The following is a 23,445-nucleotide window of genomic DNA, read 5'->3' on the forward strand; positions in this document are numbered from 1 at the left end:
GAACTTAACCATCTTACTTCGAAAAGTAAATGATGTCCCCATAGTCTGCATCCATAAATTTAAGGAATTCCTGGAATTCGCGATGATTCAATTCCTTGGCCCTTATGAAATTTACAGCCTTGATGACAATCTGCATGATGTTATCCATCTTTAAAGCTTTTGCGCATAAATTTTCTTGGTGTACTATGCAGTGATATTTCATCATATGTAAATTTTGGTAGGCAATTGCGTCGTCTTCTATTAATTTTATAAGTCCATCTCTTTTACCTATCATTGCCAGGGCACCATCAGTAGCTATACCAGATATGTTCACAATGGACAAAGAAAATCGCTGTAACATATTTTGCACTGCTTCGTATAAACTAGAGCAGGTGGGGTTGAATATTAGATTAGTGCATTGGATTGGAGACTGGCTATCTGATAGGTATCAACAAGTTGTGTATGGGGTAGTGATATCCAGGAAAAGGAAAGTCACTAGTGGAGTGACTTTCCTTTTCCTGGATATCAGTAATGGCCCCAAAGTTAAACAGTTAAACAGTAATGGCCCCAAAGTTAAACAGTTAAACAGTAATGGCCCCAAAGTTAAACAGTAATACAAGTTAAACAGTAATGGCCCCAAAACAGACCTCAGGGGTCTGTTTTGGGGCCATTACTGTTTAACTTGTATATTAATGATATAGGTGAAGATTTTGATGGAGATATTCAGTTGTTTACAGATGATGCAAAGTTGTGACAAACCATGAAGAGTAGTGAAGATATTGTGGCCTTACAAGAAGACTTGAATAAATTGAGTGATTGGGTACGGAAATGGGGATGTGAGTTCAATGTTGCAAAATGTAAGGTTTTAAAATTTGGAAAACAAAGAAGGGATGCAGAATTTATGCTTGGTGAGGATATATTGTTGGAGGTGGAAGAAATAAGAGATCCGGTGGTGATAGTGGATAAGGATCTGAAATTTATGGGACACAGCCAAAATTGTGAAGACAACACACAGGCTTCTGTGAATGATGCAGAGGACACTGACGTGTAGAAGTAGGGAGATTCTTGTTCCATTGTATATGGCTTTGATTAGGTCATACATGGACTATTGTGTCCAGATTTGGTCACCTGGTTTTCAGAAGGATGAAGAGATTTTGGAAAGGTTCCAAAGGTGACTGACTAAGGTAGTTTCTGACCTCTGGAATGTCGAGTATGAGAAAAGATTGAGAAGATGTAATTTGCCGAGTCTGGTGACTAGGAGGAAGAGGGGAGATATGATAGAGACCTACAAGTTGGTAAGGGGGTTGTTATAGGATCAGTGGTGGAGAAGTTCTACAGAAAATAGTGTGAGATTGGGGGGAGAACCAGAGGTCATCCCTGGAAACTGTATAAAGAGGGTGTGAGTAGAGGAGTGAGAGGCAGGTTTTTTTTTATGCAGAGTTGTAAATGATTGGAATGCCTTGTCTGAGAGTGTGGTGTCTGCAAGGAGTTTGAATGTGTTCAAGGCATGGTATGATGAGCTGTGTGTGTGATAAAAGGACCTTCCGGATGAGTCTTTGACTCCATGAGGTCTTAGGGCAGTAATAATAATAAATCTCTTGGTTTAGTTGCGTCTTTAAAGGCTCTAAAGAAGCCATTTCTTCAGTGATATTATATTTGTCATCAATACCTCTAATAAAAATTGGATTAGTACTTTTGTCTATCGCAAAAGCATAAAATTTAAAATTAGCATCTCTACTCTCCAAACCTTTTTCAATAGATTATCCTATTTCATCAGTTCGCCTGGCTATAGTCTAGTGAGACAAACTGATTTTAGAAAAATCCCCTTTTTTTATCAGGACAAATTATATCTGCCACGCTTTCCATACATTGCTTAATAAACTCATCATTGGCATATGGTTTAGATTTTTTTGCTATCAGGTTTGCAACCACATAACTAACTTTTACAATAGAATCCGTTTCAGTCGTTATTTTTTTAAAAAACTTTGTTAAGATGATACTTTTTTTTCAGTTCCACTATTTTGTCTTTATGACACATTCCTTGATATGCACTAAATTTCGCGGCATGTTTTTGTGCATAATGCCGTTTCAAATTGTAATCTTTGAAAACTGGCACAAATTCCCTACAAACTAAGCAGATTGCCTCAGTATTTGCCTAGACAAAAAAGTATTTATCTGTCCACTTTTCGTTGAACAATCTTCCCTCTATAATTTTTCTTATTTTTGGTTTGGTTTTCTTTGGAGACACTGAAGAAGCCATGCTGGAATTTAAAAAAAAAAAAAAAAAAAGGATTGAAAATTAGAAAGCAAGGTTTAATGACCACCAAATTTTTACTAATAAAAAAATTACTCGCCAAATCGCCACAAACACATGTAACATCTGCACCTTTCTTTGGTGTCAGCTGGACTGTTTATAATTGCACATTGAAAGCCGTACCAGCGTACCCATGGCACACACAGAGAGACATCTATTGTGTGGTAAAAGTAGGAAGTAAGAGCACTAAGCACCATTTATTATATCGAGAAGTAACTACTTGCATGGGCGGCAATTTTGAATAAATACAATTTGAGAATGATTTTATGAATCTCTCATTGCTAAAGAACGTGTTAAATTCAAAAATTCATTGCTTATAAATTAATAGCATGTTAAAATTGTATTTGTAGAATTATTAATGGTATTTTTAGTCGCAATCTCATAAAGTTTGTAAGTTTATGATTTTTTGTTTGGCCTCATTCATAGCCATTCTGGGCTGCATGCGGCCCATGGGTTGGACAAGCCGGGTATAAAGCATAAAAATGTCATTGTTTCTATACCCAGTATTTATCTCCATTATCCCCTCTAGACTTCACTGGGCTCAGCATTACCTGATATATGATTCTAACTGCATTTTTCTGAATTTTTATAAGCTTGTCTAAACTGGTTTGTGATGTTTGCATCCACATAGGCGAAGCATATTCCATTATGAGTCACATAATAGAGGTGTATGTGACTTTTAAAGTTTTAGCATTGGCTCCCCACTCTTTACCTGAGATACGTTTCATGATATTTAGTCTTCTTTTTGCTCTGACTGCAACATTGTTGATATGTTTATTGAAGCTTAGTGATGAATCCAGAGTAACTCCCAGTATTTGGGGTTTTCATTAAAGGCAATTAGTTGACTGTTTAGCTTAATCTTTGGTCTTCACTTTCCGAGTCTGGTTATTAATGGATTCTGATATAGTGGAGTGAATGCAAAAGTATTAAAAATGATATCAGAATTGTAGAATGCTGAATCTTATGGAGGGTGGGGAAAGAACGTTAATGCATCGTTGATAGTTGAGAATGAATGCTGTCAAGTGTGTGTGTGGGGGGGGGGGGGTTTAGGGCTAGATTTTTCTCTCCTAGAATCGTGCATGATTAGAATGTATTTTTTTTTTTCAAAGAAGGCCTCGAGTGTCATCTGCCTCATTGACTTTCACATGTTTTTGTTTAGACTAGCTTGAGAGCAAGCAGAAGCATTATTCATTTCATTGAAAATTAGAAAATTTATTAAATTTTTCAAAGTCTGAATCTTGTGATTCAAAGATTGCTTGAGCTTTTTCGAGAAATTTAAATGCTTCTTAGGCCTTTTAAAGTGAAAAACCAAGTTGAAGCTTCATGTTTATTTGTCTTTTTCTTCGTTTCTTTCTTGTTCCTCTAATTCAAGGAGATCATTGGGTGAGATTGTCTTAGCGTGAGCTTGAAACAGCTCATTAACATCACCTTCTGAAACTTACACTTGAAACTGGTTGGCCACACCTAAGATCACTTGAGTTTCAGAATTTACAATCTTTGTTGGGTCATCAAAGCCTTCGAAATTATCATTGAACTGAGGATAAAGTTTATGCCATACTCCTTTCATAGTTTTTTTTCAAAACTTTATGCCAGGCACGTCTAAAATGTTGAATCTGTTCCAAAACTCTTTGATAGAAAATTTTCCATCAGTTGCTTCTATTAGCATTTCAAAAGTCTCTTTGATTTTTGAAATGTTGTGCTTTAAACAATACAATCACAGTGAAAGGGTTATAGTTAAAAAGAAAACAAAATAAAAAAAATCATGTAATTGAAGAAAACTACGAATAACACACTAGCGTCTCCAACGCTCATGAGTGACTGAAGCTCGTTCTAAACTGATCATTACATCCTTCGCCACGCACAATTTAAAATAAAAATTCTGATCCAAAAAAATCATAAAGCAGGAATTCGTAAAGTGAGAACTATCTGTAGTCCAATGTTGATTATGTTCCTTTTTTTTTTATATTGAGCCCATACACAAGAGGTTGGTAGATCAACCTATAATACATTAGTACCATGTATGGGTTGGGAAAGAAGGTACTTGTTCACATTAGATTTGAATGACTGTAGAATGTATTCCCTAGGGAACACATCAAGACGAAGGCTGTTTCATAGTATAGAGGTTGCAGTGACAAAGGAGGAAAAGAAGATATTTGTTCTGTGGATTTCAAGGTGCACTGTGTAGGGATGTTGAGCAGCAGCTGCACGTGTTCCAATCAGCTTAGCACTAAGTGGGGAAATTATTGATGCTATTTTGGATGAACATTTTCCATGGAAATATTTGTAGAAGACACATAGCACAGAGACCGATCGCCTGTGTGAAAGTGGGGGATGAGTAAGTTGGTAAGAGATGGAGTCATCAGCTAAGCTAACGCCTTTATATTCCCCGTATACGGGGAGTAGGCGAGGCCATTTGGCCCTATCTAACTTTTGGAGACTGAATGGGCAGTTCAATCTCCACTGGTACCAATCAGAGATAGATGGCCCAAGGCTATCACTAATTAAGCGGTACTCAGTGAAGAGAGACGGCTCAAATGTGCCGCCATCTCGTGGTCCCTAACACAATATATTTAATGTCTGAAATAATGTGGGTTCTACGGTCGATTTTCTTAAGTTTACAGGACGAAAAACCCGAGTTTCCGGGAGGAAAAACCTGCTTGCCCGTGCCAGAGATCGACTAACTCGGGAACTGGTCGAAAAAAGGTTTAGAAAAATTTCCTCTAGTCGCCGACTAGACTCGAAATCAAGTCTTCCTTCGTGCGGCCAAGCGCAGTGGTTGGCAAACGCCACATCCACTGAGCTACACAGGCTCCTGAGATGGGGTCATTAAATACACAAAAATTAATAACGGAAAAATTCATGTAAAAAGATTATTTAATAGTATAATTTTCGCGTGTGTGTCACAGACATCTTCAGTACATTTTAAGCTCAAATTAAACAATAACTGACAACTCCAAAAAGCCCCACCTAAGTAGCTAGTGTAAGATAATTAAAAAGGTCAATAAATTTCGTAACAAAAGGGGTGCTTAAGGGTCAAAGCTGCATAACTGAGGGGAGACCTCCACATAGCCTTTAAAGGAATTCAGAGAACCGACCAGGGCTTCTGACCTAATGTCTAATCCTCACTTTCTCGTGGTGTACCCTGTTGGGTATCTACTTGGATACTAAACGAACGAGGATGGGCTGGCAATTTGGGATTTAGCCGAACAAATTGTATTCTTATTGGTTAAACCAAAATAAAAAATGATGGTACAACATGACAAAATTTCATGCCAGCTGGGACATTGCCCGGTTAAACAAGGCCCCTGTTCTTTTCGCCAGGGAACCAAGGCAAACAGTGAAAAGTCAGCTACTGGAACAAATCTGAAACACACCCCAACTCAACATCACCAGAGTTAAAGATTGGTACTATCAACATAAGAAGCCTGAATGGCAAAGAAATGGAGCTAACTGAGGAATTAGATAAGTACCAAATCGACATAATAGGAGTGACTCAAACAAAAAAAGACAAAAACTGGTGAGATCTTTCTGAACAATAAATACAAAATGTTATATTCAGGCAATGACAGTCAAGGAAAAGAAGGGGTAGCCATAGTATTCAACATAAAATAAGAGGCTAATCTTCTTGAATGGCAGTCAGTCTCAAGTAGAGTAATGTGGGCAAATATGAGAATGGGGAACTGGACAATGAGACTTATTTGTGCCTATGGTCCCACAGAAGGTTCTACTAAGGTAGAAGTGGAGGAATTTTTTGACGCTTTAGAAAAAGCAACTGACACAATGAAAAAGAAAAGTTGGTCCTTGTTGGGGATCTAAATAGCAGAGTAGGAAATGATTGTGAGACATACAGAAATATTTTGGGAAAATTTGGAGAAAAGAGCAAAGCTAATAATAATGGCAAATATCTGTTGGATTTCTGCTCAGGACATGGACTGGTTATTACTAACACCATGTTCCAACATCGAAATGTGCACAAATTCACATGGAGAGAAGAGGCTAGGAATAAGAAAAGTCTCATTGACTATGTTATTGTTGATAGTGATGTTTTCTCCCTGGTGCAGGACACCAGAGTGTACAGAGGATTTGAAATTGGAAGCGATCACTATTTAGTCTTGAGCAGGATAAAACTGAATTTCATATTGAAAAGAATGACATGTAAGAAAGTTTTAAAGCGAATAAAAGTTAAGCAGCTCTCAGATGTGAACTGTAGACTAAAATACACAAAGATTATTGAAGAAAAAATGAAAGAGTTTGAGGAACAGGAATCAAACCTTGGAGATTCAGTGGCAAGCCTTGAAGAAAACCCTGATTGATTCAGCTAGAGAGGCATGTGGTGAAGTTGTCTGCAAGGATAGAAAAATTAGAACTCCATGGTGGACACGGGATGTTAAAGAGGCAGCGAAAGAAAAGAAGAAAGCATATCAAAAGTTCCTGGCAAATAAGTCAACTTGTGCTCTTAGAGAATACAGAGACAAATGCAAGAATGCTAAAGAGCGTGTAAAATTAGCTAAACAAAAGTCATGGGAGGACTTTGGCAAGAATATAGAAAATAAATATCAAGAAGGTGGCAAAATATTCTGGAGGTTGTTGAAGAAGCTTAGGAATGGAGGAAAGAGTGCTGTAAAAGAAGTTAGAAATGATAAAGGTGACATGAAAACGGGAGAAAAAGATATCCTTGAAGTATGGAGTAATTACTTTGAAAAACTGTTAAATGAAACAAGCAGTGATGACAGAACAGTGGTAAAAAACACTGAAGTAGAGAAAGCCATCAAAGGCTTGAAATGTGGAAAGGCAGCAGGAGTAGATGATATTCGATCAGAAATGCTGAAGTATGGTGGTATAAAAGTCTTACAGTGGCTGCACTGCATAGTTCAGAAAGCCTGGACAGAGGGAAGAATTCCCAATGATTGGAGTAGAGCTCAGATAGTACCCATATATAAAAAGGGAAATAAAACTGAATGTGAGAATTACAGAGGTATTTCCCTACTGAGTGTTCATGGCAAGATCTATGCAAGTATACTTGAGAAACGGTTGAGAAGAATGGTGGAAGAAAAGCTGGGTGAAGAACAAGCTGGATTCAGGCCAAATAGAGGCTGTTAGGATCAGATCTTCACTTTACGACAGATAGCTGAGAAAGCATGGGAATATAACAAAGATCTGTATTTAAGTTTTGTAGATTTGGAAAAGGCATATGACAAGGTCCCAAGAGAGAAGCTATTCAATACGTTACAGTTATGTGGTGTCAATGGGGCATTATATCAAGCAATACTTAGTCTTTATTTGAGTTGTAAGTCAGCAGTTAGAATTGAGGAAATACAGGAAGATGGTTTAATGTTAAATCTAGTGTGAGACAAGGATGTACATTATCCCTTCTGTTATTCATTATCTATATGGATTATATTATGAAGGAAAGTGGTATTAAACATGATATCAATATTGGAGATGTTAATGTCAGATCTTTGCTTTATGCGGATGATGTTATACTTCTAAATAAATTTGCTACAAGTCTGCAAGATTCTTTGACTAGATTGAATAACTGTTGTAATAAATATGGTATGAAGGTCGGCAATAAAAAGACAAAGACAATGAAAATAGGCAGAATCATTGAAAATGTCAACTGTGTTGTGAATGGAGAACCTGTGGAACAAGTAAAACATTTCAGCTACTTAGGCACGATTTTTAGTGAAGATGGTAAATTAAATATAGAAATAGACAATAGAATCAATAAAGCTGGTATGGTGGGAAATCAGTTGAATAAATTCATATGGAATAAGAGAGAAATTAGTCGGAACACTAAATTAGCTGTATACAAGACAGTGTTCGAACCAGTTTTAACTTATGGATCTGAGAGCTGGGTCAGAAGTAAAACACTTGATCAAAGACTAGAGACCGCAGATATGAGCGTCCTGAGAGATTATAGGCGTGAACAGATGGCATCAATGGCAATATCATATTAAAAACGAGGATATTAGGAAAGAACTTGACATTGTTGGCATCCAGGAATGTGTTAGCAGAGCTAATCTCAGGTGGTATGGTCACTTAAACAGAATGGGCGAAGAAAGATTATCAAAACAAGTGTTCTCTGCCGGTTTGGCAAGAAAACGACCCAGAGGAAGACCAAGATATAGCTGGATTGATACGGTACAAATGCCTTAGACGATAGAAATATAAGATCTGATAATGTTGGAGTCTTGACAAGGAACAGACTGATTTGGAAAAAAATGGTCGAAAGGCAACAAAAACATTCAGTGGTTTTAAAACTTTTGCTATACGTTCACTAATGCCTTGTACATAAGGCATAGGAATGTGCATTATTTCTTCTGTATTTGAATATTTTTGTTGCCTTTTGACTGTTCAGAAAAATCTCCACCTTTTTCAATTCTCCTAAAGACAAGCTTCCACATCTTAATTATCCAGGTATCTACCAGATTTCTTGCTCTTGTGGAGTATCTTATTTAGGACAAACAGGAAGATCTGCTTCTATTTGGCTAGAAGAATCCCAATCTTATATTCAATACATTCAACCTGAACAATCTGGACTTGCAGAACATGCCATCATCACTAGACATAGAGTTCATTGGAAAAAGACAAGTCCTTCACAAAAGTCGGTTCCTCATAGAACATCTTTATAAAGAAAGATATGAAACTTCACTTCACTCTCCTAACTTAAACAAATCCGATGGTTTACATCTATCACCTTTATGGGAAATAGTACTTTATAAATCAGCTAATCTTTCCTAACTTTTTATTGTATATATATATATATATATATATATATATATATATATATATATATATATATTTTTTTTTTTTTTTTTTTTGTTAGGAAATTCATTGACCTTCTTAGTTATCTTACATTAGCTACTTAGATGGTGCTTTTTGGAATTGTCAGTTATTGTTTAATTTGAGCTTAAAATGTACTGAAGATGCCTGTGACACACAGGCGAAAATTATACTAATAATTTTCATCTGTATGTCACACCGGCGAAAATTATTAGTATAATTTGATGGGGTCACTGATAAGTCTGATTGCTCTCCTCTGTATGGAGTCAAGCAATTTCAGGGAACATTTGGGGAGCTCCACCCTATATGTGGGAGCAGTATTCGATGTTTGGGCAGATTTGTGAATTGTATAAGGTTAATAACTGTTCAAGGTGAAGTAACGTCTTGTGCAAAAGAGAAATCCTAGTTTTTTAGAAGCTGAAGATGCAATGGTTGTTATGAGTTTATGCCAGGAGAGGCTTGATGTCAGGAAAATTCTAAGAAGAGAAATCTCAGATTGTCTGGAAATTTGGGTATTGTCAAAAATAATACTGGGAGAAACTGGTTCTTTTTTTTTTTTTTATTTTTTTTATTTTTTATGAGAAACGAGACAGTACTGGGTTTTATTTGCATTAAAATTGACTAGGTTATCTGAACCTCATTGGAGGATGGTTTGGAGGTCTGAATTGAGGGCAGTGGTAGCTGCTATTCTGTAGGGTGATGCGAGTTGTGTGGAGTAAGGTTTATCAAAGAAAAGGGAGGAGTGCAATGTGCTGTCATCAGCAAAACTGTCTATTAGGTTGGAGGTAAGCTGAAGTAGGCCATTGATATATTGTAGGAAGAGGATTGGTGAGAAGACAGAAGCTTGAGGAACCCCCAGCATTAGTTGAATGGTGAGAGGATAAGGAGCCACATAGCGAGTGATTATAATAGTCTTAGATGTCAACTTCGGGAAGTTTCATGGAGGGAGGAATTGGAAGGCCGGGATATCATTAGTGCGTGGGAAATTGTGAAAGAATATTTGTTAGCAGCAATGGTAAGTTGTATACCACGAGTGAAGAAGAGGACAATTAATATTGGATGACAAACAATATTAAACAGGAATTGCATGCGAAAAAAAGGCTATGGAAGAGATATAAGGAGACAGGTGAAGAGAAGTTGCATGAAGAATATAAGACACAGGCCAGTAGAGTGACTAGTGTGGTAAGGAAAGCAAAAATGGGATATGAGAGGAGATTGGCCCTAAGATCCAAAGAAAATCCTAGGGAATTTTTTAGCTATGTGGCCAATAAGAGGAGAAATGACTGTGGAAGAATGATATTGTGGGATAAAAATGGGAATAGAGTGACTGATGCAGAGAACATAGTGGAATTGTTCAATGAACACTTTATTGGAGTATTTCATCCTAGAGGAATCAGTTTTAATGCTAGAGGGATAGGGCAGGTTCGAGGTTTAAAGGTACAGGAGGAGAGTGTCTTCCAGATACTGAGTACTCTGGATGTCAGTAAAGCTTTGGGACTGGATGGTATTTCACCATGAGTTTTGAGAGAATGTGCTAGGGAACTGGCAGTGCCTTTAACCTGGCTTTTCAATGAAAGTCTGGATTTGGCAAAGGTGCCCAGAGAATGGAAGGAAGGTAAGATAGTGTCATTGCATAAGGGTGGTAACAGACTGGAAGTGTCTAATTATAGGCCAGTTTGTGTGTCATCAGTAGTTGTTAAGATCTTGGAGAAAGTAGTGAGGGACCATATACAGCATTGGGCAGATGAGGGTAATGTTATCTGTGAGAGTCAACATGAATTTGTGAGAGGGCACTCTTGTTTTAGCAATATGCTAGCCTTTTATGATAAAGTTACAAGAGCATTAGATGAGGTAAAGGCATATACTGCCATTTTCCTAGATTTAGCAAAGGCATTTGACAAGGTGCCACATGATAAGCTGATATTTAAGTTGCAGCACATGGATCTGGATGTCAGATTGGTCAACTGAATTCAGGATTGGCTGTCTGATAGGTATCAGAAAGTTGTGTATGGTGGAGCAGTTTCAAGGAGGCAGAGAGTTATAAGTAGGGTCCCACAGGGCTCAGTACTAGGACCTATATTGTTTAACCTTTATATCAATGACATTGTCAGTGGATTGCAAGGGGGATATTCAGTTGTTTTCGGATGATGCGAAGCTGGGAAGGATTATTAGTAATAGTGCAGATATGGTAGCCCTGCAAAAGGATTTGAATAAGCTAGATAGATGGGCAAATGAATGGGGGTTTCAGTTTAATGCAGCAAAATGTAAGGTCTTGAGGTTTGGGAAACATTGATGGGATGCTGCATACTCTATGCGAGGAGTTATACTGGAGGAAGTAGGGGAGACAAGAGATCTGGGGTTGATGATTGATAGAAACCTGAAATTTAGGGGACATATTGCAAAGGTGGTGAAGGTAACACAGAGGATTGCTGCAATTATGAGAAGGATACTGACCTGCAGAGATAAAAGTGTTATCATTCCGTTGTATGTCTCTGATCAGACCCTGCCTTAGACTATTGTTCTCAGATTTGGTCCCCAGGATTTGAAGGGGATAAATTAACTGTGGAAAGGGTACAAAGATGGATGACAAAGATTGTTTCAGGACTGTACAATTTTGGTTATGAGGATCGGCTGAGGGAATGTGGACTGCAGAGTTTGGTGGATAGATGAAGGAGAGGTGATATGATTGAGACTTTTAAACTATTGAGAGGTGGTTACAGGGTTGACACTGGGGAGTTCTTTCGCTTGGTTGAACAGCGGGAAGGAGTGATGACAAGAGGCCATTGCTGGAAGTTACGAAAGGAAACTGTGAGCAAGAGGTTGAGGAGTGGTTTATTTGCATGGAGGATGGTTGAACTGTGGAATGCATTGTCTGATGGAGTGGTGAGAGCAAGAAAGGTCAATGAGTTTAAGGATTGGTTTGATAGACTTTTTTTTTTTTTTTTTTTTTTTGGTGGGGGGAGTCTCCCCTCGATGAGTCTTGACAGACTTTATGTTTTTAGGAAGGACCTCCTACGATGAGTCTTTTGACTCCATGGAGGCATGAAAAAAAAAAATAATAATAGTTTAATATTTTCACTACCTCAGGCTGTACTTGTTATGGCTGACTTTAATGGACAATACTCTGAAATAGTGTCAACATGAATAGGCAAGGTCAAAGTGCTGAATATATGCTTGACAATGATCACCTCTCTTTCTCCCCTTAATAATCGACACAATATATTCTTTCTTATGCCTACTTGTTTGCATTCTACAATAGTTCCTACAGTTGGAAAAGCAGAACTTATTCAACATTTTTGGATGTCCAATCTTCAAGATATTTAACAGCATTAACTTCAGAACAGGATATATTAAAATATTAAAGATATTAAGTAATCAAGAAAAAAAAGTATTAAGTACTAACCTGCTCTCTATCAAGATGAAGTATTGCTTTTTGCAAATATCGCACTCCACCATGAATCAATTTAGTACTTCGGCTACTTGTACCAGAAGAAAAATCATCCAATTCAACAAGAGCAGTTTTCAATCCTGAAAAATTTAGGTGTTAGTTTAAGTACTACAGATGAATTAACATTAATGTTATAAATTAAAAATGTCAAAAAATTATATTATTGGTTTTATCCTTTATCCAAGTGTAAGCAAACAATGTTTGCACATGAAGTATTTTCACAACTGAGCTACTTGCATATAGAAGCTAATAACTTCATACCAATTGCCTTAGTATCCCATAATGCAGAGCACACATCCTTACAGATATATATAATGGCATACATTATGGAAATGACCACTACCTAGACCAGTTTTACTTTTACTGAGGACTTATCAGTGGGAGCCAGACCTAGAAGAGATAGCAAGGTTGAGGATAACCATATATTTTGTGAAGATACTTCATGCAAAAACATTGTTTGCTTACATAACTTGGATAAAGGATTAAACCAAGAATATAATTTCTTGGCATTTTTTATTTATAGTATAACCAAGTGAAAAAAATGCGACTATCTCTAATCCAGAGCATTTTAATAATATTGTAAAATTTATATTTTTATATTAAATTTATTTTATCTTATATCTTAATTCATTTATTTTTATCTTAACTTGACCTTGCTTTACTTTTATTCATTCAATTCAAGCTCACTATGTCAAGGCTATCTCTACTTTAAACATAAGTCTTTCAAGGTTAATCCTTTCGCGATCTACTTCCATCCCCCCCCCCCCGCTATTAGACAAACTTAGTGATATAAGTAAGTCTAATGTGAGCAGTTTCCCTCTCTCGCACAAAGTCAAATTAGGACATTTTTTTTCTAACTGCACCACCTAATTTGATTGGATATTGTTAGAAAGATGGGGTGGGAAAAACAGGAAATAATAACATATATACTAATTCCCTAAAATGCAAATTGTGCTATTTGTTATGCCCGCAGGTTCGCAAATTTCATTTTTAGAGATAGTGCATTGGCTAAGGAAAACAGACCAGGTAATTACAAAAACACAACATTTATTTTTTTTTGCTAAGACAATAATTACAAGGGACATAAATAACTGAGAAATTAAACCACACAACCATTAAACATACATTAGAATGTAAAATTCATGCAATAAAGCTCACAGTGTATTTATCACTAAGTTACTTTATAAGATAATTTCCTGTGACATTGCTATACAAAATTTGTGTGCTGTGAGCATAAGTAACATAAACTCATCCTTTAAAAGTAGCAACTTAAATCTTGTCTAGCTACATATACTCCTTATTAGCACTGTTCCCTGTCTTACATTAAACATACATTCAATATCCAAACACATAAATAAACATATTATTCTCTCACAACACCTTTGATTTTAGAAACCATGTGTTTACAAACACTTAAGCAACACACACAATTCCAATACACACTTTATCAAAGATACAAAAGTTGTTGCTTACTCACATAACCAAGTGTGAACTGTCTTAAAACTTTTACAGCACACTACCTCAGGATTTGACAATTCTTTTCCTGGAAATTTCTTCTTGCTGCTAGGGACTTAAGCTAGCAGTAGTTTTATAGAACCTGCCTCATCGAGATCGGAAGTTCTCAGATCGGACACTATCGACCCTCTATGGCCTGGGGAATGGCCAGTTACAGGAATACGGCTGGACACTAGGTAACAGCCGACATCAGGAACACAGCCAGCAATTGTGGAAGAATTGCCGACGATCATGGAGAAAACGGCCTGACGACCACAGGGAAAGGCCTTGATGACAACCGAAGAACAGGAGCCAAAAATGAGAGAGCGCTAAGAGCTACAAGCTCCTTATATACCATACTTATTCCTTTGTTCTCATGGTCTGCTTTTACAGGATGAGCCTATAGCATTATGACGTCAAAGCTGCCCATTTTGTTAACAATATTTAGCCTCAAGACTTCTGGCAGATATTTGTCACTGCTGATCCCTACCAAGCTTTACAATTAAGTCGACCTATATGCACTTTTACAGCAATTCTTATAACATTATATTCAGCACATGATATTTTCACAGTGCATTTTAAATATTAGGAAATACTGAGAGAAATAAAATTTATGGAAAATCGGTTGCGAAATTTAAACATAGCAACATTATTTTTTTCTTTCTTGCAACAGATTTTACAATATGGTGTGACACTTTCTGACTACTTGTATACGTGAAATATATGATCTCTACATTACTTCAACCATGGTATCTCTTTCTGGGTCTTACTCCCACTGATGCGCTTTTGTGCAGATGTCCTTCGCTGGAATATGAGTGGCTCTGCTTGGTGGCAGAGTGGGCCTGCCACTGGGCAGAACCATTGCTGAGGGTTCTGCTCAGTGGCAGGATGGGCTTGTCACTGATTAGAACTACTGCTAAGTAATGAGTTAAACGATCCTTTGGGGCATCATTGTTGGGTGATCTGAGGGATCACACGAGTTTTTGGAGAGGTACCCCAGAACTTAAACTTTCCTCAATAAAGGTTGAAACCAGTCTGGGTAGTGGCCCTTCCATAGTGCATAACATTATACAGATCTGTAAGGATGTGTGCTTTGCATTATGGGACACTAAGGCAATTGATGTGAAGTCATTAGCATCTATATATAAGTAGCCCATTCATGAAGAAACTTCATGTGCAAACATCATTCGCTTACACTTGGATAAAGGATTAAACCAAGAATATAATTTCTTGACATTTATAATATAGCCAAGTGAAAAAAATTTTCCAACATCAATCTCAACATTAATGTTTTTCAGGCACAGAGCAGGCTTATGCTTATTATTATCTAATTATTTAATAAACATATGCAAACAAGCCAACTGAGATGCTAATATCAACTATTACTGTTTATCAAAGATCTGAGATGCACTGTCTAATAGTTGCTAAACTGCTTTATTTCTAACACAACTTATAGATTCTTAAGTGGTTTGAACAGTCTTATATAGTCAGTGTTTTGTCTAATTTCTCTTTTGGATATAAATTTATTCAACTGGTTCATCACTATATCAGTATGCCTATCCTATTATCTATTTCCATATTTAATTTCTCATCTTTGCTAGGCAGAACCATGCAACTATGCAAGTCTGGATATGTCAGATCAACTGCTCCAAGTTGTATCAAAACAATCAAACCAGTAGTTAATAAGTCATGGTAAAGTTTGCACATGCATGTTTGCTGCTTTTGGTGTAAAAATCAATGAGCAGAATTCTCTGACTCCATGGAGTTCGCATGTTAATAATAATTAGCATCAAGTTTTGTGCACAGTTAGGCAAAAGTGCAAGTGAAATTTTAGACATGTTAAAAGTGGTTTATGGTGATTATGCCATCAAAAAAAAAAAAAAAGTCTAGTGTATATATAAGTGGCATAAGAAGTTTAAAGAAGGATGGAAAGATGTGTGTGTGTGAGAGAGAGATACAACAAAAGCACTAGACAACCAGATATTTATCAAGCATATAAAAATGTGGAAAGAGTATAACAGTAAGGTCAGTCAACAGACAATTAAATATAGTAAATTGGCAGAAGAATTAAATTCATAGAGAAACAATAAGAAAAATTTTTATTTAAAGAGGGGAATATTCAGTTGTTTGCTGACAATGCAAAACTGGGAAGGGCAATTGCTGATTCAAAAAATGTTGGGAAACACTGCCTTAATGCATAGCATTATACATGTTCACAAGGAGATGTGCTTTGAATATGGGAGATACTAAGACAAGTGATGAGAGCTTAGTCCACCTTTACCACGAGTTGCCTCAGTCCTGAAGATACTTCAGGTGCAAACTTTGTTTGCTACACTTGGATAAAGGATTAAACTAAATATATTATAGCCTAACCAAGTGGAAAAAACTTCCAGTATATAAGTAGCAGTTCTTCTAGTTGAGGAAAAAACTTCCAGTATATAAGTAGCAGTTCTTCTAGTTGAAGAAGTGAATAAATTTCGTAAAAATTTTGAAATTGTATATGTGGGACAACCCATACAATCTACAACTGGTCTTAATGGAATACCTTTTTTATGAAAACTTTGGAAAACCCTAATCTAGGTGGACAACCGAAGAAGGTTTTAAGTTTTTTCTTTTGATCTTCATCCCATGTAGATACATTACCTATAAGAGAATTAAGTCTTTTTAACTGACTCCTGGTAGGATCCGATGTGAGGGGCCTGTAAGTTGAATAGTCGCACATTAATAGAGACATTTTTCTCTCATATTCTCTTCTATCTTGAATAACTACAGCCTTCCCTTTGTCAGCTTTTGTAATAATTAAATTATTATTATTATTCAGTGATTTCGGTGCTTTAAATTCAGAGTAAGATAGATTAGGACAAGGAGGCTTGGCATTAAAAAGAATTTTTGCACATTCAAAATGCGTCCTGTTGGCTGTTTTTTGGGTTAAGGATCGAATAACTCTATGAAAAAAATCCATCAGGGGTACCTTATTCAGAGCAAAATTATGTCCTTTTGATAAAACAAAAAGCTTGGTGTTTGTTAGTGGATGGCCAGAAACATTGATAACTGCTCTATCTGTATCACAGACATTAGTAATGGATCTAGGGAGGTTCACCAGTGAATCAAACTTATGCTTTATATTATCACGAGAAGCATTAAAAACCTTTAGGTATGAAGTCGATGATATGAGCAAAATAGTGTTAAAAGTTACAGCCACTAATACAGATTCTAGAGTGTTCTTGATATCAACAATTTCTCTATTTAAGAGGGCAAGAGATTTTTTAGCTTCGTGTAGCTGATAATTTAAAAGTGACCTACTGATCTTTAAGTAAATCCGTAGATCTGATTTAGGTCTTTGGGAACTAAAAACCTCTTTTATTATAGAGAAGGTAGGAATAACCTGAGCTATCTTATAGCACTTTAGGAATATTATTTTGTAATGCATTTAGCCTTCTTTACTAATACTTTACCATATCCAGCACATTGTTTGGAAGTAGACTCTCTGTAAAGTCTCGATATATGTTTCAGTATGGAAATACCATGAGTAGACATATTAATTAAAATTATAATAATAGAATTAACTCGCATAAAATATTATTTATTATTAAAATTTTCACCTGAGTATCAGAGGCATTTAGTTACCTTACATTAGCTACAGCTACTTAGGTGGTGCCTTTTGCAATTGTCAGTTATTGTTTAATTAGCTTTTTACATGTACTGAAGATGCCTGTGATACTCAGAGAAAATTCTATTAACAAATAATACTTTACGTGAGTTTATTTCGTTATTATAATTTTAATTAATATGTCTACTCACGGTATTTCCTTACTGAAATTTTTCATGTAAATATCAATGTCATATATAATCACTACCAAGTCTATCACGTAATCACCTCTAGTTGTGGCATCAAGGGCCACTCCAGCTCCAGTAGCACCTCCTCCAATAACCAGTATGTCAAATTCTTCTGTCTCTTTTAAAGACTGCAAATGTTGGTCTCGGGTAGGTAATGGGCGTTTCACCTGTAGTTCTGCAGCCAAAAGAGGTTTCTAGTGAAAAAATATTAACACAGTAACAGTAATTTATTAAGCAGTCATATTTTTACATTTTCAGGTGGCATATGGAAAAATTTAACAGATATGATATGAATATAGAATTACATAACAATTTAATATAACAAATAAAAAATAGGCTAAATATCCATAGAAATAATAACAAATAAGAGTTTGGAAGTGCAAAACTAAGAAAACTAGAGATATCAGGATGGATGCAATCAGACGTGTGTTTAGACACCCCTGTTATAGATGAGCATATGTACAGAAATGATTATCCAATGGTGAATATGATTTCACAGGTATCCAATTTGAATGGGTTGGTTATGACATTACACAAGAGTAATTGTGGATAATTATATCTTACTTATGTTAGACTGTCAAACTCGTGTGTGTGAGAGAGAGAGAGAGAGAGAGAGAGAGAGAGAAATTAAATACAGGATATTGCTTTAGAAAGCATTTTAATACACGATAGCAAATGATTTCAAGGTGCAGGCTGTGTAGAAGAAATGAATGTAAGTTTTTAGATGTGTGGAGTAAAAAGACTTGTATAAGAGGGATGGCCCACACTTCAATTCACATGGCATCAGGAGTCTGGAAAAATTATTTCTTGGTAAGAGACCTAATGCAGTGAGTCAGGGAAATTAGATCATCAAGGAAGGAATGGATAAAAGATAAAATGTATGTGAAAGTTCAGCTATGCTATGCTATGCAAACGTGATAAAGAAATGAATGTTTTCGAACATGGTTATGTGCAAGGGTGGTCTGAAAAGTTGGCCTTAACTGAGCAACACTATCCACAAGATTTTTTTTTTCTAAGTTGGTACATCTGTCATAAGCATCCATGTGAAATTGCAAGTCATTCTATCAAGTAGTTTGTTTTATACAGCTGTCTGAAGCAAAAGTGTGTATGTATGTATGTATCGCTTGAAATGGATAAAATTGAGTATCATGTGGTGATAAAATTCTTTGTAAAAGAAGGTTTAATATAACTCCAAAAGAAATTCATTTGAAGTTCATAAAAGTTTATGGGCACTCTTCTTCATTTTTGAGAATTAAGAAATGGGCTGGCAAGTTTAAACGTGGCCATACCAGCCTTGAAGATGATCCATGTGATGGACATCCAAAAAAGTGTAACACCAGAAATCATTGATCAAGTGCACGATATGGTATTGGATGACCGGTGAGTCAAAGTGCTTGAAATTTCTTCTATCTTCTTCTTGAGTATTCTACAATTGAGCAAGTAGTAGTAAAAACTCTTAGTAGTAAAAACTTTTCTTCCACTCTCTTCTGTTCTGAGCCTTCTCTTTCAAGGTTGTGTACCTGTCTCCATTCAGCATGTCATCTAGCATTGTTTTCCTTACTCTTCCTCTGGGTCTTTTTCTGTCTACTTTTCCTTCGATGGCATCTCTGATGATTCCATTCCCTCTCAGAATATGTCCAATCCATTTTGCTTTCTTCTTTTTATCCTCATTACCAGACTTCTTTCTTTTTCTACTCTTTTTAAGACCTCTTCATTGGTTATTTTATCTGTCCATTTGATTTTTTATATCCTTCTCCAAATCCACGTCTCAAAGCTTTCCAAAATCTTAATTTCTTCTTTCTTCAATGTCCAAGTTTCAGCTGCATAGAGGGCAACACTCCACACAACATTTTATTAGTCTTTTCTTTAGCTGAGACTATAAGCATTTCAAAAGAACGTGTAAGATATATTTTGCACGAAGAATTGCAAATGAAAAAGCTTTGCACAAGATGGATGCCACGCACAGCAAATCAAAAACGCACTCACATGAAAATCTCTGAACAGTGCTTGGAGCATTTTAACAACAATAAAACTGATTTTGTGAATCAATTTTTTACTATGGATGAGATGTGGATTCACCATTACACACCAGAATCCAAACATCAGTCAAAACAGTGGACAGAAGTCAGTTGTTCAGTGCCAAAGAAGACAAGTCAGTTCCATCAGCAGGAAAGGTCATGGCATCGGTTTTTTGGGATGCTAAAGGCATTACGTTTATTAATTATCTTTAAAAGGATAAAACAATAACCAGGGAATATTGTTCCAATCTTTTAACCAGACTAGATGAAAAAATTCGTGAGAAAAGATAATCTTTCATCAGGACAACACACCTGCCCACAAAGGTGTTTTGGCAATGAGAAAATTAAGGGATGTACACTATGAATTGTTGGAACATCCACCCTATTCCCCAGATTTGGCTATCTCTGACTTCTATCTCTTACCAATACTAAAACTCTTCCTCTCTGGTCAGCATTTTTCTTCGAATCAAGAGGTGATTGCAGCTGTGGAGGGGTATTTTGCAGATCTTACTGAGAACCTCTACAGGGACAGGATAATGGAGCTGGAGCATTGCTGGAATAAATGTATTAGTCTTAAGGTAGATTACTGAAAAATAATAATAATTTTAAAATTATAAATGTGTTTTTTCATTGTTAGGCCGAGAACTTTTCAGACCACCCTAGTATGTGGCAAAGGTGTAGAAAAATATGCTTGGGTTCAGACCTTTTTAGTATGTCTGGGGAGGAAAAGAGAAATTCATAGAACAATACCAAATGGATTGCATATCTAATCATAACAATAGGCTAGGTGATAATTTATTGTCTGTACACAAATGCCAGGTGCATCAGAAACAAAGGGGCTGAGTTTGTTGCTTTATTGAATACGATGTGGCCTAAGATTGTTGGCATTAGTAAAACCTGGCTATCAGAATCAGATATGGTGACTTGGATTGAGTGTAATGAGTATATTATTTTTAGGAATGACAGAAGAGACAGGAGAAATTTTTAAGACAAAACAGAAATTAGGAAACTCACTTATCACTAAATAAATAAATCATAAATACATAAAAAAAACTATATTTTATCTTGCACTGCATTTACTTTTCATATATTGGTATCAATGCAATATCGTTTCAATTTTTTTAGCAAAATAACACTTTCAGCAAATTCTTTCTGCGATGAAATTTTCCATGATGAATTGTCCATGAACCCTTGGTTACTGAATACTTTGATGAGCAGGGACAGGTTATTGTTCCTCTTTATCGAGCCTTGATAACATCCCTCCCCCCTTTTGACTACTGCATGCAGATCTGAGTGCCAGGGTTTCTTGGTGATGAGGAGGAGTTGGAGAGGATCCAGAGGTGAGAGACTAAGATGGTAGAAGATTTATGGAACGAACCTTACAAGAACAGGTTGAAGAATTTGTGGGTTACAGAAACTGGTTGATAAGCAAAAAAAGGGGTGATATGACTGAGACATACAAATTACTGAGGTTTTTTTACAAGATTAATTCAGAGGAAATTTTTCAGAACAGGTGTGTTGGTCGAAGAACTAGGGGCCATCCATAGAAACTGAGTAAGAGTATTAGCAAGGGTGTTAGAACTAGATTTTTTTGCTTGGAGTGGTGAATGAATAGGACAGGTTGCCAGAGTCTGTTGTAGGTGCCATGAATATGAATGAGTTCAAAGTAAAGTATGATGGATACTGCGCAAACGTTGGATAGTTCTTAACGTGAAGTTTAGGGTCACCCTCGATGAGTCAAAGGACTCCTTGTAGTTGCCCATAATAATAAGAAGAAGAATAACAATTTCATATGATGATGTGCATTTAATGCACACACTGCCTAGGACAAATAGTTTAAGGTATGCAAGTGAGAGTGGAGAGAGGATGTGTCAGAAATGTTTTGTGAGTGAGTGCAAGAAATAAGAGACATGTCAAAAGCAGGTGAATGAAATGATAGAAGTGAAGAAATAGAGCAATAGAGCATGAGAATATAAAAAACCAATTGAAGATAATGTGGATGAAGAGGTGGCATTGAGGAGACAATAGTGAACTCATATTTTGCAAGATAAATATGAGTTTGCACTACTTGAAGAATATTTGATGTGTGGCACAGCGAGGAGAACGAAAGAAAAATGGAATTGGAACAGTATGAAAAAGTAAGAAACCTGGAGTAAGAAGATATTGTATGGAGATTTTATGATAACAGGTATACTTGATGAGAATATGAATAAACCATGTTTCCCAGATGCACTGTTAAGCATACAGAGGAAAAGTAAAAGTTACTGTTTCTGACAAACTGCATTTGAATGATTTTGGGGTTAAATGTTTGGAGCTATTGTTCAGTGAGAGGTTTAAAGTGAAAAATCAGGGAAACTAGGGGGTACTGGGGATGCAGTCAAGCACATCTTGCTCCTCCTGAGACAAATGACGTCAAGTGCAGAAATTATTAAAATAACCACGCAACGTATCAAGTTTAGAATCTGAATGTGATGGTAATTACATTACATAAGGTAACCGTGGGATGGACCCAAGGGGATGTTGAAATGCATACATTATATGTATACATTAATGCCAGAAGTATAAGAAATAGAGGGAGGAGTTTTTAGCATTGGTCAACTCAACTTGAAGTGGCATTTTGGACTGTGTTACATGGAAATTATGCACTGATATTATATAATTTAGAAGTGATTTTACCCAACTTTCTGCCCAGAAGAAAGTACTGCAATAATTCTCAAGGGACTAAAGAATGCTAAGTCAACCATTAGTACCCTGACCACTTCAAGCAAAAAAAAGTTTTCCTGAATTCTAATATCAGCCATAGCAAGTGCTAGCAAATATGTGTAGCCATTCCCGCAGCATGAAGTAAAGATGGAAGAGACAAAGCTGATTGTCAATGATGCACTAGAAGTCTCACCACCACAGACCAATGCCTCGAAGCTTTAAAATGCTGAAGCAGAAAAATAGATATTTTGGAAAAGAAAATGTTTTCAATGTGATTGTTACCAGTTGATTCATGCTGCCAAAACAACAAATCAGCACTCAAACTCTTAAGTAACCTCAGCAAGCCATTTTTTTTCTTCCCTGTGCCATTAAACAGCTCCTAAACTTTGGCAAGTACATGGACAGCCTGGAATAGTGCCATATCATGCTCAACATAACCTTCTCCCAGAAAATCTACACAATTGAAAAAAAAGATCAAAGCCATTCAAGATGAGCAGCTGAAAGCTAACTTGCCAACAATACTGGCAAGCTCTGTGACCTCACCCTCATCAGTTTAAGACAAATGAGACAGAAAACAAGTATAATGTCATCATTGTGAATTAATGTTCTAAAACCAATGCAAAGCTAAGGAAGACATTTGCAGACTCGCTGAACAGCGCAACTTTGGCCCCAAGAAAGGTGTAATTGCTTCAGACCAATGATTACTGGGAGAGATGGAATAAACTTCTTGTGCTTAATAAAAGTGACCTACAATACCCTGAGGAGCAGATCTGTGTTCATATTGGTTGTGAACAACAAGTCCACTTAACATTCTCCATAAGGGTAAATATTATACAATTTTAAAAATATTATACAATTAAAATAATAAT

The 23,445-nt window shown here is 36.3% G+C and overlaps 1 protein-coding gene across 1 annotated transcript in view; it reads right to left on the reverse strand.

The window, feature by feature from the left end:
* The window catches only part of Gpo1 (glycerophosphate oxidase 1), a 550,013-nt gene that overhangs the window by 475,944 nt on the left and 50,624 nt on the right, over positions 1-23,445 (reverse strand). The window contains exons 3-4 of the mRNA XM_090414113.1: positions 17,896-18,049; positions 12,480-12,604 (exon numbers count right to left, since the gene is read on the reverse strand). Coding sequence (XP_090270239.1) covers positions 12,480-12,604; positions 17,896-18,049 — 279 coding nt within the window. The remainder of the gene's footprint in view (positions 1-12,479; positions 12,605-17,895; positions 18,050-23,445) is intronic.

This window comes from Typopeltis vanoorti, chromosome 2 (assembly GCF_054136105.1).
Source record: "Typopeltis vanoorti isolate ZY-2024b chromosome 2, IOZ_Tvanoo_1.0, whole genome shotgun sequence".
In the NCBI taxonomy this organism is placed as follows: Eukaryota; Metazoa; Arthropoda; class Arachnida; order Uropygi; family Thelyphonidae; genus Typopeltis; species Typopeltis vanoorti.